The 13,974-nt window shown below is 41.9% G+C and overlaps 3 protein-coding genes across 8 annotated transcripts; 2 read left to right on the forward strand and 1 right to left on the reverse strand.

Annotated features, from left to right (window-relative positions):
• Positions 1-952: 952 nt before the first annotated feature.
• On the forward strand, positions 953-3,233 carry atp6v1g1 (ATPase H+ transporting V1 subunit G1). Its single transcript, XM_084688030.1, has 3 exons — positions 953-1,151; positions 2,113-2,213; positions 2,404-3,233. Exons 1-3 carry the CDS (start codon positions 1,070-1,072, stop codon positions 2,575-2,577), a joined length of 357 nt encoding a protein of 118 aa, XP_084544156.1. The 5' UTR covers positions 953-1,069; the 3' UTR covers positions 2,578-3,233.
• A 508-nt stretch (positions 3,234-3,741) lies between these two features.
• On the forward strand, positions 3,742-12,293 carry slc31a1 (solute carrier family 31 member 1). 5 transcript variants are annotated; one of them, XM_084686753.1, is made up of 5 exons: positions 3,742-3,895; positions 8,856-9,009; positions 9,244-9,316; positions 9,435-9,603; positions 9,948-12,293. In XM_084686753.1, exons 2-5 carry the CDS (start codon positions 8,881-8,883, stop codon positions 10,147-10,149), a joined length of 573 nt encoding a protein of 190 aa, XP_084542879.1. In that variant the 5' UTR covers positions 3,742-3,895; positions 8,856-8,880; the 3' UTR covers positions 10,150-12,293. The 5 variants fall into 5 exon arrangements, with proteins under 5 accessions (XP_084542879.1, XP_084542883.1, XP_084542882.1 ...); XM_084686757.1 differs by having other exon boundaries at positions 9,247-9,316; XM_084686756.1 differs by lacking the exon at positions 3,742-3,895 and adding an exon at positions 4,430-4,533.
• On the reverse strand, positions 11,891-13,948 carry cdc26 (cell division cycle 26 homolog). 2 transcript variants are annotated; one of them, XM_084686758.1, is made up of 3 exons: positions 13,795-13,948; positions 13,235-13,396; positions 11,891-12,979 (listed from the first exon to the last, which is right to left on the reverse strand). In XM_084686758.1, exons 2-3 carry the CDS (start codon positions 13,313-13,315, stop codon positions 12,797-12,799), a joined length of 264 nt encoding a protein of 87 aa, XP_084542884.1. In that variant the 5' UTR covers positions 13,316-13,396; positions 13,795-13,948; the 3' UTR covers positions 11,891-12,796. The 2 variants fall into 2 exon arrangements, with proteins under 2 accessions (XP_084542884.1, XP_084542885.1); XM_084686759.1 differs by having other exon boundaries at positions 13,786-13,937.
• Between the last annotated feature and the right edge of the window lie 26 nt (positions 13,949-13,974).

Here is a 13,974-nt window from a genome sequence, read left to right on the forward strand (position 1 = left end):
TGTGTGTGTGTGTGTGTGAGTGTGCGTGTGTGTGTGTGAGAGAGAGAGAGAGAGAGAGAGAGAGAGAGAGAGAGAGAGAGAGAGAGAGAGAGAGAGAGAGAGAGAGAGAGAATACGATTTAAAAAAATGTAGGGGGGGTATCAAAAGGATTCCATTTGTGGATAGCCTATGTTTAGGTTGAGGTTGAAAAGGTTCTTATGGTGTCATCTGTTTTAAATTTCAGTTGAGTATTAGTAAAGGCTATAACATACGGTCAGTTGGACACTTTGTTCTAGAGCAGAAGTGACCTAATTTATTAATTCAAGAGAAACATCTACATCGTCAACATAGCGCCTTGGTTAAATGTAGGCTAAATTATCTTCACAGTTAGGCTACTTGTTTCATATTTGTATGTAGGCTATTTGATTTAACACTTCGGTTGTGTTTTTCAAAAAATAAAGTTGTGAATTTAATCCGATTGGCATAGCGTTCCATAACTTTGTCCACATGGCATCTGAACGCGCAAAATACATTTTGATCATTTTTATTCTGTTTGGGGTGTTTTTGTTGGGGATGTCGTTTGGAGGCTACGGCATAACAGATAAAAAATGACCGGGACAAGTTATACCTTATTAGTTATACCTGGTAGAGAAATACAAGGTGTTGCGCGAGAGCGTGCGAAATGGTTCGCGTGAGTCTCAAGGCGAATGCGTGAGACTTGAGAGACCTGACTAATTTCAAAGCTGAAATGCAGTTGGTCTCTCTATTCGCTATCTTACAAATGTTTTCTAATGGGGTGATTGAAATAATGGGACTGAGCCATACTCACCACTGCTATTTGGAGATTTTGGGACGCAAGCACACATAATAGAATTGCTATCTGATAATAGAATACGCAGCTGGGACACATTGGTTCACAAAACAAGTGTACCCAACCAATTTTCCCAATCACATGGTGTGAGCGTGACATCGACGTGACGCGCTGTCAGCTGACTGCAGTCAATTCCTCGACCTTCGCTGCAAACACAACATCATCTGTTAAAACCACCAATTTTTTCCTCTTCGCCGACATATTTTAACGAACCCAATAATGGCGAGTCAGTCCCAAGGAATTCAACAGCTCTTGCAAGCAGAAAAACGTGCTGCGGAAAAGGTGGCCGAAGCTCGCAAACGTAAGTTGAAACTAGCTGTCAGTGAATGGCTAACGACAAGCTTCAGCTAGCTTGTAGAGGAGTAGAGAGAGGCCGCTGGGCCTCACTGACTGTATCTTGAAACGTCACTCTAATTGGCGCTAGCTTAATTTTCTGCCATACTAAATAGTAATTTAGTAATACTTGATCATCTTCTATTCAAAGTTGTATTGAATCTGTCCCAATATTTGGCAGGGAGGAAGGACATCTTCGGTATTATCCACTTGATCGATCTTAGCTATAATAACTACCTCAAATAGCGTAGAGCTATGACTGACTCTGTTAGCTACCATTTGTAATTTAATATGAACATTTCCACATTTTGCTAACAAAGGTAATGCAAAATTAGACGGTGCTATAGGCTTAAAATAACAGGAATCTGGCGTAGTCGTGTCAGTTTGGCCTCTACATTGCCCCTCATCTCTCAGAATCCAGTCTGGATTCTATCTCGCAATTATCTGTGTCGTGTTTGAAACAAATGAATAGACGGCAGTGCCTCACTCTGGTAGAAATTAATCAATTTAAGGTAAACATGCTAGTCGGTTTTTCACTCTTCCATAATGCATTTTTTTCGACAGTACCATGACATTGAGTCACTTATAAAAAACAAGTTCCTTATTTCTTTCCTACCCCCATGTCTTTCAACGTTGCAGACTAGTCTAGTATAACTAGTATGTACCTTCCTCACTTCCCTTTTTATTTCCCATTAAATAAGTGGTTTTTGATTAGATGTCAAGTGTTGACATTTGTGAACAAAAATCATGCCCATTGTGACATTTTGTGGACAGCCATAAAAAGGGCTGTTCAAGTGCACTTAGTAAACTTAGTCTGGAAATAATTTCATTGTTAGTTTACATGTCCTAACGACCATAAACTATTCAGCGCACTCATGTTTTTCATGTTCCCTGACTGCATTGTGTCCATGTATGTTTTTTTTTATCAGGCAAGAATCGCCGTCTGAAGCAGGCAAAGGAAGAAGCTCAGGCTGAGATAGAGCAGTATCGCCTGCAGAGGGAGAAGGAATTCAAGACCAAGGAGGCAGCAGTGAGTCATTGCACTATTGCACTAGTCATTATATTTGTAAAAGGAGCTTAGGACAGGGTATAACAATGCTTATATTGCATCCACATTCATATTGCGCATTTGAAGGGGCTGTGATAAATTCTAATTAATTAATTAATATCTTACAAGGTGACAGACTAACCTCCCTCTGCATCATCTTGCACTCTGATAGGCTCTTGGTTCCCATGGTAACTCGGCTGTGGAGGTGGACAAAGAGACCGTGGATAAGATGGCTTGCATCCAGAGTAGCTACCAGCAAAACAGGGAGGCTGTACTGGGCAACCTGCTGAAGATGGTGTGTGAAATCAAGCCAGAGATCCATGCCAACTACCGTTTCGCTGGCTAGACTCCCCCACCCTCCTCCCCCCCGCTACTTTCTGTTTATCATTAAACCCTTAAACTAAGGAAAAACTGAACAGAGGCAGACACACCTTGCACCGGATCACAATATCCATACGCACCATAGTATGTTATATGATAATCTACCTTCACATTCCTCCATTTGATGTTATCTCTCTTGTATTGATAAATTCACTTTCATCAACACTATTATTATAATCTGTATATTATATAATGAGATAAAGTGACACCCACAGTTCAGTCAGACAGATGTAAAGAATATAGTATGATTGAAGTAAAGATTATAGTATGATTGTTTCAACACATTCAATGGTGATAGTTTAGTTTTGGATACGGTGCAGTGTCTTTGTCTCTGTGGTTCATTCTTATTTGCTGGCAGAATCATTAAGACCATTTCTGTGAAAGTTAATGTGTGTGTTTGTGACTGTGTGTGTGTGTCTTGCTATGCAATGTGATGTTTATTTATATCTGATGCACATGTCTTTGTTGTTATATTTGTGGAGACAGAAACACAGTAGTTACCATTTACCTGCTGTCCATTTGTTTTCCCTGTCCATCCTTTGGCTGTATGGTCCTGTATGAATAGGGAACATTCACAAATTGAAACAAGATACTGGAATTAAATGTTTTGGTGGAAAGCAACACCTTCTGTGTAGTGTGTGCAATTAAGAATATTTCTAATTCTAAAATTCCATACGTCTACGTATTACCTCTCAAAACAAATGACGGCATTGTTTGTTATTATTACATTCTCTGAACTTGACATGTGGATGCGCTATGATGCAGATACATTATTATTAACGTTTAGACATAATTACACAATACAAAGTATAGGGGAGTAGGTCTATACTAAATATCGAATACATTGTGAGTCGTTGTTTATCACTAGAATCAGTTATATTAAAATATGTTCATGTTCATCATGTTCTATTGATTTTGGGTATATATTGAAGTTGTAGATGCCCATGTGGCGGCGGAAATGATGATACAAAATGGGGTACTCACACCAACAGCGGCGCGTTGAGGCGTCAAGTTGTAATACATCCTCAATGAAAATTGGAATTTGGGGGAGGAGCCGAGAAGCGTCGACGGGGAGAAGAGCGTCTCTGATTGGCCGCGGCGATTTACGTCTACTAAAACGTCAGACTAAAGGGAAAACGCCAGCTCACTTAGACCCTTGTCGGCTTGCAGTCGGTAGATATTTGAATCTTAAAGTTTTCTTTAGCATATTGTTGATGATTGTTAGATAGCGAGATATCGTTATCAACGAAAAATCAAGAACCTTATTTGCTAAATGTTGTGAGGTAAGCATGCTTATGCATATCTGGAGCCTTCCTCCATCGCTCACTCTGTCTTTGACCTCTGAAGCCAGCTTTACGAGACTGATTGTACAGGATAGCCGAGCTAGCTAGCAGCTTTGAAATACTCTTCCATAACTGTAACTCGTGTAGTTCAGCACATGACCCCTCATCTCACGTATAAAGTATCTTATGGCCGTCAGAAGCAAGATTGAAGCTAGTAGGAAAGGGGAAAAGGAAAATAGTTAGGTTTAAAAATCAGTTTTGGTTTCATCCATCACACAGACATGAATACTACTGTGAACCTAGCCCAACTTCGATGTTGCATCATTTAGGGACACTTTTGGGGTCTGACTGTTACCAATATCAGGGAACCAAACAAGGTCATCACTACATCCCATTGTTATTGTGTGATATGAAAGAAAGGAATGTCTGAGTGGGTAAGAGGAACAGGGCTCTTTTGTTTGATGAGGCGCAGGGTTGGGGTGACAATATCCAAACCGGGTCAGACTGTTGTCGGCCCGGCTTTTATCGTTAGTTGGCCCCCTGCCTCTGGCCGCTATGCTACGTGACTGGACCTTGTGTTTCCTTGGCAAGCGGCTGTCAGAGTAGGATTAATAGCGGACAAACATAAAATTAGACAGGTGAGGCATAGTAACATTTTCCTGGAACTGAAATAGTTACGATTTTAGGACTCAATTAGGTATTTATTTTAGTTTTAAAAAAAAGTTAAAAGCCTCCTTTTATGAAGTAGGCTACGTGTTGCCAGTTAGGGTCATTCATGTCAAAGTTGATAATGTATCTTTATGTTGGTGAACTTATCTGATAAGAACAACAATCTTTAGATAAGTTAAGGCTTTGTAAGTTCTCGGGTCAAGGACAGGTTGGGGACGGTTTTGACCATTTAATGAATTAAGTATTTAGTGAACTCGTATCACAATAACACCATAATCACGGGAAAGCAATAGTGTTTTACTTTGACTTATGTCCCCTCATGGGTTGTCGTGTCATTCAACTTAATTTTGGGATGATACTGAAAAAATAAAGATCAGAAGCTCTTGACTCACCACGCACAAACACACAATTTACTGATGTAATTCACACTAAAGTCTATTGAGTGAATGGTTGTTTACCTTCTAGACTAGATAACCTTGTACATAGTCATGTTTGTCTTGTTTGAGCAATACTGGAATGTTTTTCTAGTTAATTGTGTTTTGCGCATTTTCCGCTTTACTGCAAATTTGAACTGCTGTTCTGATTCTTTCACCGCTGACTCCTTCATCTTGCTGTTTGGCACTTCCTATCATTAGTGGGAATACAGTATCATTAGGCCATTGATGTTGTACTACATTTGATGATATAATCCTGTATGTAAGATTTTTATCCCAACGTCACGTATATGCCACGTCAACCTCTCACGTCTTGGATGTTAGGTGGATGAGGATTTCCAGTAACTTAAAAGGCGTCTAAAAAGTTGTCCAAAAGGGCAGGTCAAAGTGACATAAGAGAAAAGTGATGTCTTCATAGGCTGTCTGCTCGGTACATTGCAGTCTGTCTACATCTAGCCCTCAAGGTTTATCTTTTATCTGTGGCTTAAAGGTCTTCTTGTTAAAATGCAATAAACAACCATAATAATTAACAGTTACCTGGATAAATGCAGGCATAAGAAATAAGTTAGCAAGGCTACTAATTGTATATAAAATATTATATAGTTTTTGGCGACTGGATATAGATTTGGCTTTTGGTATCATTATGATTCGCAGAATTTAATTTAAACATCTTGTGTTTTATTTGCCTAGATAGCCTTGGTCTGGTCAAAGGACAGGTTTTCCCAAAGGACAAGCATGTTAGAGATCAGTCTTATTTGGGGAGAGAAAGTTAAGAGGAAGCGACGAATGAGATTCAATGTACCTTCTCGGCAGGGAGGTTGCCGAGGCCTGTGATTGGCCTGATCCTCTGAGGAAATGGGAGATTGGTCACATGAGAGAAGCAAGTCATGAGAGGGCAGCTTAGTGCATTGGTGTGATCACACATCTATGTTCCCACTGGCGTCTAGCAGGGTGAGCACTCTTCCACACTTAGAAACATAGGCACCACACATCTGCATGAACAGACACACACGCACACAAACACACACAGTTGCACCACTAAACATTGACAAGTACTTTGTTGTTGCACTGTAACTGAGCCTGTGAACCCGCTGAAACATTCCGGTAAGTTTAGATTATTTTCTATTGAATATAGAATGTGGATACAATAAACTCTGTTGCCATAGCCTGGATGACATGTACCTCCATAGTTACAAACATGTTGTCAGATCCATCCCAGTTCTTTTAATGTGGTTGAGGTTAAGGGTGTTGACTATTAAACATTCAGCTGTAGCTAACTGTTCGTCAGCATTGTTCGGCGGTGTGTTTCAACTATCCTCTGATGATGATTCAGTTCAACTTTGAACTTGGTGTTCTATGTTTTTCAACATAGTATAGCAAGTTTAGTCTTAGTCATGCATTTTACTGTGTCAAATACAAACCACGTCTATAGAATTCTGTTCACTGGTGTTGGTATGGTTGTGCAGGACTTGCAGCGGTACTGTAGGAGATCTGAGTCTTCAGGTTTATTATTGTAGCGGACGTAAAGGGACATTTCACAATGGCTTCCGAATCTCCCGTGTAGATGCGGTGGCATTGAAGCCCTGTGAAGTCTCACAAAGCCCCTGAGGCCAGCTCGTAGCGCGCAGTAGACCAAGGACCTGCTGTCTCAACGGTCCGAGTTCACGGGGGACGTTGGGCTTGCCCCGTTTATTTATTCTCCCGAGGCGGGGGGGATTGTTGTGTTGGACTTGTTCACACAGGACGGCCATTTGCGCCCTCGTCCATTTGGTTGTGTGAGGTCATCTGTTTCAACCTGGTTCATTTGGGGGAAAGTTCAATTCAGCTCCATGTTGACCTTGACATGTCCTGCGGGAGGGTAGCTTCTTATTGTATTACCAAATCTGTGTGACAGCCCCTGGATACTCTGCCAGGACAGTGAGCACAAAACAGAGCTACAATAATGTGATTTTAAGGTATGTTAACAATGGCTAATCTCCGTCTGTCTTGTCTGTTTACTGTCTCTGTTGATGTGATCACTGCCTCTGGGTGCTCCCTGATCTTTGCAAGAAAAGGTCAGACTCTAAGTGATTGACACTGATGTTTTAAAGGAGGCAATGATTAGATTATTAATGCCATTCAGTACACCCATTGCCAGAGGAGGCTTGACCATTTGATTAGTTGGGGGGGGGGGGGCTCCTGGTAAACATGGAGTGGCCAATAACAGTTCTTCTAGTTGATTTCTCTCTCTGAAGCAGCGGCTAAAGCTGATGTCAATGCCACCCCTAGCGACAGGGCACCTCCAGTGTGATGAGCTCCAGATGACGTAAGCAAAAAAAAAGGTGCCCTGACTGCCCTTTGTAGAGAAACGGAAGGGAAGTGCTCTGAATGGGGAGTGCAGGGATCAGCCCGGGTCTGGTCTCACTTCCAGATCACATGTGAAAGTAGACACGTTGTTTTAGGGCTTATCTTGAGTAGACGTGGATAGTCCAAACCAGGAGAACCAGCTAACTCATTATGTTGTCAGGTGTGAAAGCAGCAACGTGAGAGGGTCTATTATCATCGCTGCCAGTCCGCACCTTCAACAGAGTTGTAAAGACTGTCTGTGCCTGTAGTTGGCTGGGCTTTCTATTCTGGTGTTTTATTTGCTAAAGTAAATCATATAACAAGAGGAAGAGCGGTCAACATGGTTTAGGCCTGTGATATAAAGGGTTTCTGTTGTCGCTTGCCAGGTCAACACTTGACTTTGGGAATATGCTGAATGTGTAGTTTATGCTAGTTGAAGTTTATGCTAGATCAAAAATAAAAACAAACACCAGTATTTATATTTATATCGTCTTTGTGAGTGTTATTCTTTCTATGGTAAACTGTGATACGTAACATCTAAACAGACAATTCAGATGTGTGTGTTCCAGTGATCTACATCAGCATTCCTCTTCTTATTCTACATGATTCATTAAGGGTTCGTTTGGGTGAACCACCTGGCCCAAACCGTAACGCCATCTGCCTTGTAACACTTGGCACCTTTGACTTATTAGCTTGTTTAATTACAGTATTAACTTTATAATCTGTGCTGCTCGTCTTAATCAACTAGTAGGCTGGTCTAATGCTAAATGACGGTGGATTACAGAATTACAGACTGGCACTGCAAGAGCCACGTTGCTATGGGAAAGGTTACTCTGGTTACCTGCTACTGGGATGTCCTGAGTCCCGGGTAACCATATTGAAACTTTATTGATAATTGGGAGAATCTCTGAGTGTTGTGTTTGGATTCTCCCCCGGCTTCAAAACACACTACATGGTGTTGTGCCACCCTGCCCCGTCCTGCCCTGAAGTCGACATGACCTCACCAAGGCTGCAGTCATTAGTACTCACAGACTACACCTGCCAATCAAGAGTACCACAGTAACTGACTCATGGTAACTTGGTGAAAACAGGAGAAACAGTCTGAGGGGCTTGGTGTTTGTTTAGGTCGGTTGGCTTTCCTCTCTGCTTCAGAGAGCCTCGGTTGTTACGGCATTGCAATAACTAAATGCCAAACCTTGTATTTCTGGCTCTGTAACATATTGAACCTCATGCCTACATTCCGACAACAATGACAAAGGCTACGTGAAATTGGCAGGTGTGACAGATCAAGCTCTGATGAAAGGTTATACGACAGCTCGGAATGTTTTTACAGATAATTAAAAAAAAAAGAAGCTATTTTGTTCTTTACATCTTGAAGATCATGACAAAAGATGTCGCTGTTGTTCAATAGATCCTCCGAAATGCAGACTTAAGCTCTTTGTGTAATGCAAAATTCAGTGCATGCGCTTGGTGTCATGCCAAAGCTTTAATCCTGTTTTGTCTTCTTCCTTTACTTCCTGGGACTGCCATAGCCCTGAGCGCTGACCAGAGATAAACATGTCAGATGACCATAGCCACCACATGCACCCCGCCCCCAACACCATGCTTCCGGACACCGTGAGCACCCACGACATGCACCCAGGGGGGCACAAGTGTGGAGGAGAGGGGGGCGGCCACATGATGATGGTGAGACACCAGCTACACCCTCCCTCACCCCACATTACCAAATCTCGCTCTGATGAAAGGCCTGCCGAAGGTGGAAGCTCCTGAACTGTGTTAAAGACTTAAGCTTGTGTGGGAAAACTTGGGCCACGAATAGCAACAAGCTAGTTATTCTCCATGAATGGATCAATCAATTCAATTGCATAAAAATGTGTCAAACATGAGTTTTCTTCTGTGTATTTGCACTGTGCCGAGCAGCAGATGACCTTCTACTTTGGCTTCACTAACGTGGAGTTGCTGTTCTCTGGACTAGTCATCAACAGCGTCGGAGGTGAGAGGCACAAAGATGAACTCTTCATTCCCCAGGAGGGGGGTCTTCTGTAACCCAACAGAGCCAAACTAACGTCTCCCCTCCTCTCTCTCTGTCTCCTCCCCCGCCCCTCCATCAGAGATGGTGGGGGCGTGCATCGGCGTGTTCCTCATGGCCGTGCTGTACGAGGGCCTGAAGATTGGCCGGGAGTTCCTCCTGAGGAGGAACCAGGTGAACGTGCGCTACAACTCCATGCCTGTGCCTGGAGGAGATGGAACCATGCTCATGGAAACGCACAAGACCGTGGGGTGGGTATAACCAGTCTGCATCTCCCTGGAGCATACACAGAAACAGAACCAGGGGAACCAGGCAGAGGCCAGATGGATCCAAAGCACTAGGTTGCTAGGAGGTGTTAGGCTAGTCTTATGGAAGCCAGTACAGTGCATTCTATGAGAGTAATACACAGGTTTGATGGTTTACTTGGAGCAAGGTCAGACTGCTAGGGATTGACTGAATGTGAAGTGAAGGTATAGAGTAGGAATATACCAAATTCATAGACCAGACGAAAAAACGAACCTCTAGTTTATTAGTAAAAAAAAAAAAAAAAGCATCCATGTATGATTTTTAGCCCCGTTCCCTCATTCCCCTCCAGGCAGCGCATGTTGAGTCTTGCCCACCTACTGCAGACGGTGCTACACATCATCCAGGTGGTGGTCAGCTACTTCCTGATGCTGGTGTTCATGACCTACAACGGGTACCTGTGCATCGCCGTGGCGGCAGGTGCCGGGGTCGGATACTTCCTGTTCAGTTGGAAGAAAGCTGTGGTTGTCGACATCACTGAACACTGTCACTAACACACCACACACACACACACACAAACGTTTGCCCCTGTCTGTCTCGGTCGACCCCCTTCCCTCACACACACGCCCTTACGCAACATGCACACGAATACACACTGACATTCTTCTCCCACTCAATCCCCATTCTCATCATGGCACCCCAACCAAATGTGTATATTATTGTTGGATATTGTACTTTTGGACACACTTTTGTCATGGAGAGGCCACATGTTTTGACACTATTCAACGTGACAAAATTTGTGGCAAATGGTCTTTGTCCTTTCACTGTGATTCACGAACAGCTTTGTGAACAGAGCAAAGACTCCTTGAATTAGAGAACAGCCATTGCACCGTGATACAATGTTTTTGATCTTCCCTCCCCAGTCTCAGTCTCTACATCTTCCTCCTCAACTAGCTTCCATTCATGCACAGTCCAGGCTCTTTTGTTATTGACCAGTAATCACCCGTCAACATGTCATTCAGCCTTACAGGTTTGGCCCGTAGGGTAATATGGTCACACACACAAACTACATCCTTGTTCCCTTTCCTGGTCGTCCGAGTCGTCACAAACTCCTGGTCATCACCTGCCTTCCATATGACAATCTGCTGATTTCTCACGTTGGTGTCAGAGGTCATACTGGTGGATTGTGTGTAGGGGAAGGTGCAGCAGCCCTGGCTGTACGACCTGAGCCTTACTAAACCCTTTGCCTTAAATGAGGGAACATGTAACACACACACAGGCCAACTGTAGACGTGGCGACGAAATAGGTCTACTGACAAAAGTGCCAGCGCTACTTAAGATGTTTTTCTAATGGACAAGTGATGATGATTAAATGTTAAGGCTGCTCCCACACCGAGCTGTAAACCCTGTCTCCAATGTGCCTGAATTCTAATGGGAGCTTTGAAAGGTGTAAATATTTTGGTTATATAAAGATCCTCCTTAGATTGAAGGGTTGGAATCCAGCCAAGATATTGCTTAGCTGTCCAATCCCCAACTCAGATCACTTCAAGTACATTGGGGTCAGGGCTCAGTGGGTGGATTTGGGAAGTGCCAATCCTGTGTGGCATTCTGTTGATGCATGGACCTGAAATTATCATGTGGACCCTCATGATTCTCACTGCCATGCAGTGTCTAATCATGGATATCTCCTGAAAACCCCTTCAGTTATTTCAAATGGCTTTCGACTCGACCCAGCACAATTTAGACCCTCCCCTCCTCTACCTCTGGAAGGTATTTATGAAAAAGAACTACAACACAATTACTGTAATTCTATAAATGTTCAATGTTATGTCAAATTTATAGTTGAGCTAGTGTCTCTTGCAACAACAATCGTTTAATTGTTCAGTGTACAATTGCAGTTAAGGCCTTTTTTTTTAGAGAGATTTTTATGTTAAATTGTTACTGGCAAAGTCTTTAATCATATTCTTGTTTTTTTTTAACTCATTTATATGGACTGGAAATGGTCTAAGCAGAGTAGGTGTCTGAAAATCTTGACTTAAAAAGGGTTAACTACAACTTGAGCTCCGCACAACTTCACTTTCAATTCATATCCTGTCATCTCGGATGCTGCTTCCCTATTGGTGCTTACATCCTAAAATCGAGTAACGGATTATGGGAAAGTAGGAGGCTGGACAAGTTTGAAATAGTGTTCTCCTTGTGACCTATCCCTGCATTAGGCCTCAAACTACAACACACACTTGATATCTTTGGGACGTCAATATGAAGAACCTAATAAAATGATGTTGCTTTTAGTACTTTTTTGTTTAGTTTACATTGATATTTTTTATTTTTGAAATGTTTATATCTGTTGCCTGAATGACATTGAGTAGTGCTGTTTTGGGGAGTTATGGGAGGTGTTTTTTTTGTTTTTTTTTTACAACCTGTTACACCATTCTGGTCTTGTTTTGACAATGTGAAACAAAACATGGTGGCACTAATTCTGGTCTTACCAGGCTTATAAAGAACAGCCCTGGTCTGTTATACAATGAAGCAGAAAGGCCAAACAGCAGGTAGAATGTCACAGCCACTATAGTGCAGCCATTACTAGGGTTGTTTGTGCAGTCCAAAACACATTTCTGTATCAAAGTAACTCATTATTTACTGTTGTAATCGTCTAGAAAATATGGATAATGGTAATAAATTGTAGCATTCAAGAAAAGGTGGAGTTTGTGTGTTTATCTCCTGTCCATTATGTGATCTGTATTTCATGAGAATGTATGTAAATTCCCTTACCTGCATGTAACTGATTAGTTATTATAAGAGAGATGTAGTCCTTATAGAAAAGATGTAGTCGTAACCGATCTTATTTCTGAGGAAGGATACATACTATTTTTTTCTCTTACCCATCAAACAAAAGTGTATTGTACAAAATACCATTCAGTACGAAAATAATTTCACCACACAGCAAACATTTCACACAGACAACTTTTTCACATGGTGTTTGTTCTGGCCACAGAAAGGTAGCCTAATCCTCACTTTGCTGATGATTCACAAATGAGTTATCTGGCATTAAAACAAGACCCTAATTCAATAAGGGACTATAGTGTTGGAACAAAAGTCTCCAGGAGTATCCATGCCATGATGTGACACTCACACCAATGCTGGCAAACATGAGTTTTTGTCTCCTGGTTTTATCCATTTAGATCCCCGAATGGATGGTTTCTAAAACTGCAGGTTTCCAAACAGAGACGGCAAGGTGTTGGGTTTTGGGTGGGGTTTATAGCCGATGCGTTCATGAATCATCTGCTCCCTTGACTTTATGTCCCCTCCGCCCGTTGCTCCTGCCATCTCGCTGGACGTAGCAACACCGACAACATCTACTTCATCTTTCTGTTTTTTTCGGCTCTGAGAGACAGATAAAATCAGTACATAGAAAACATTAGACATTTGCTCATTTTGACATGTGTAGCATTAGACTCCAATGCATGTCATTTTGCATGTCATCATCTATAACGGCATTTGTACAAAAATAGTTTATGGCGTGAGTTTGTAATTTATCATTGAGTTGATAGATGTGGCGGTACAGAATACATCTATGCACCCAGACATTGGTTCAATAACATAAATAAGGACGTGTAACTTGTAAGCTACTTAGGCTACCTCCAGCTCTTTCTTTACACTCTCAAACTCCTCCGTGTCGTCCAGCTTCAGCTCCAGGCGGGTGGGCTTCCTGCGAAGCATCTTCTATCTTCTCTATATGACTTTGGGCCAGGAATCTACAGCATCAATCTTTCTCCTCCCACCTAGGCTACCTAGTATCAGCTAACTCGACCAATGCAATGTATAAGTCAGGGCAGGAAAACAGAGGGAAGTGTAAGTCCTGTAGAGTAGTCAGTTAACGGTCTTGACATGATCCTTAATTAACAATAAACGAACACAGTGTTTAATCATGTTTGACATCTACACTGACACACACGTCAGCTAACTAGCTAAATGGTAGGCTAATCACACTGATTAGTAAACGTCGCTTAGCTAAGCGCCTTGGTTAGCTAGTTAGGCTAGCCTTTAGGCTAGCTAGCTAACTTGAGCAACAATACATATTCACTAAAGAAACATTCGTAATATAATGACGTGTATGTACCCACGTTATTAATAAACTATCTAAACACTAAATAAGATAACTTATAAAACTAAATATACATGTGGCTTACATAACTTACGAGGCGTTGTTTATCAAGAAAAATAGAGCACACTTCTCCAGTCTATGCCAGGTCAGAGGTTATACACCAAGAACTACTGGGAAAAGTAGTTTCATTTGAGGAAAAGTAGTTTCATTTGAGAAAAAGCAGTTTCACTCCATGCCACTGAAAGTCACTGTAAAAATGTTTGAAAAAACAAAC

Source organism: Hypomesus nipponensis, chromosome 22 (genome assembly GCF_054491055.1).
Source record: "Hypomesus nipponensis isolate SF chromosome 22, ASM5449105v1, whole genome shotgun sequence".
Classification (NCBI taxonomy): Eukaryota; Metazoa; Chordata; class Actinopteri; order Osmeriformes; family Osmeridae; genus Hypomesus; species Hypomesus nipponensis.

Excerpts from the sequence above, each read along its gene's own strand:
- slc31a1 (XM_084686753.1), top strand. The coding sequence starts at position 8,881 with ATGTCAGATGACCATAGCCACCACATGCACCCCGCCCCCAACACCATG. Across the intron at positions 9,010-9,243 it reads GGGGCGGCCACATGATGATG|CAGATGACCTTCTACTTTGG; the intron begins GTGAGACACCAG and ends TGTGCCGAGCAG. Across the intron at positions 9,604-9,947 it reads GAAACGCACAAGACCGTGGG|GCAGCGCATGTTGAGTCTTG; the intron begins GTGGGTATAACC and ends ATTCCCCTCCAG.
- cdc26 (XM_084686758.1), bottom strand. The coding sequence starts at position 13,315 with ATGCTTCGCAGGAAGCCCACCCGCCTGGAGCTGAAGCTGGACGACACG. Across the intron at positions 12,980-13,234 it reads GTGTAAAGAAAGAGCTGGAG|AGCCGAAAAAAACAGAAAGA; the intron begins GTAGCCTAAGTA and ends TCTGTCTCTCAG.
- atp6v1g1 (XM_084688030.1), top strand. The coding sequence starts at position 1,070 with ATGGCGAGTCAGTCCCAAGGAATTCAACAGCTCTTGCAAGCAGAAAAA. Across the intron at positions 1,152-2,112 it reads GGTGGCCGAAGCTCGCAAAC|GCAAGAATCGCCGTCTGAAG; the intron begins GTAAGTTGAAAC and ends TTTTTTTATCAG. Across the intron at positions 2,214-2,403 it reads TCAAGACCAAGGAGGCAGCA|GCTCTTGGTTCCCATGGTAA; the intron begins GTGAGTCATTGC and ends GCACTCTGATAG.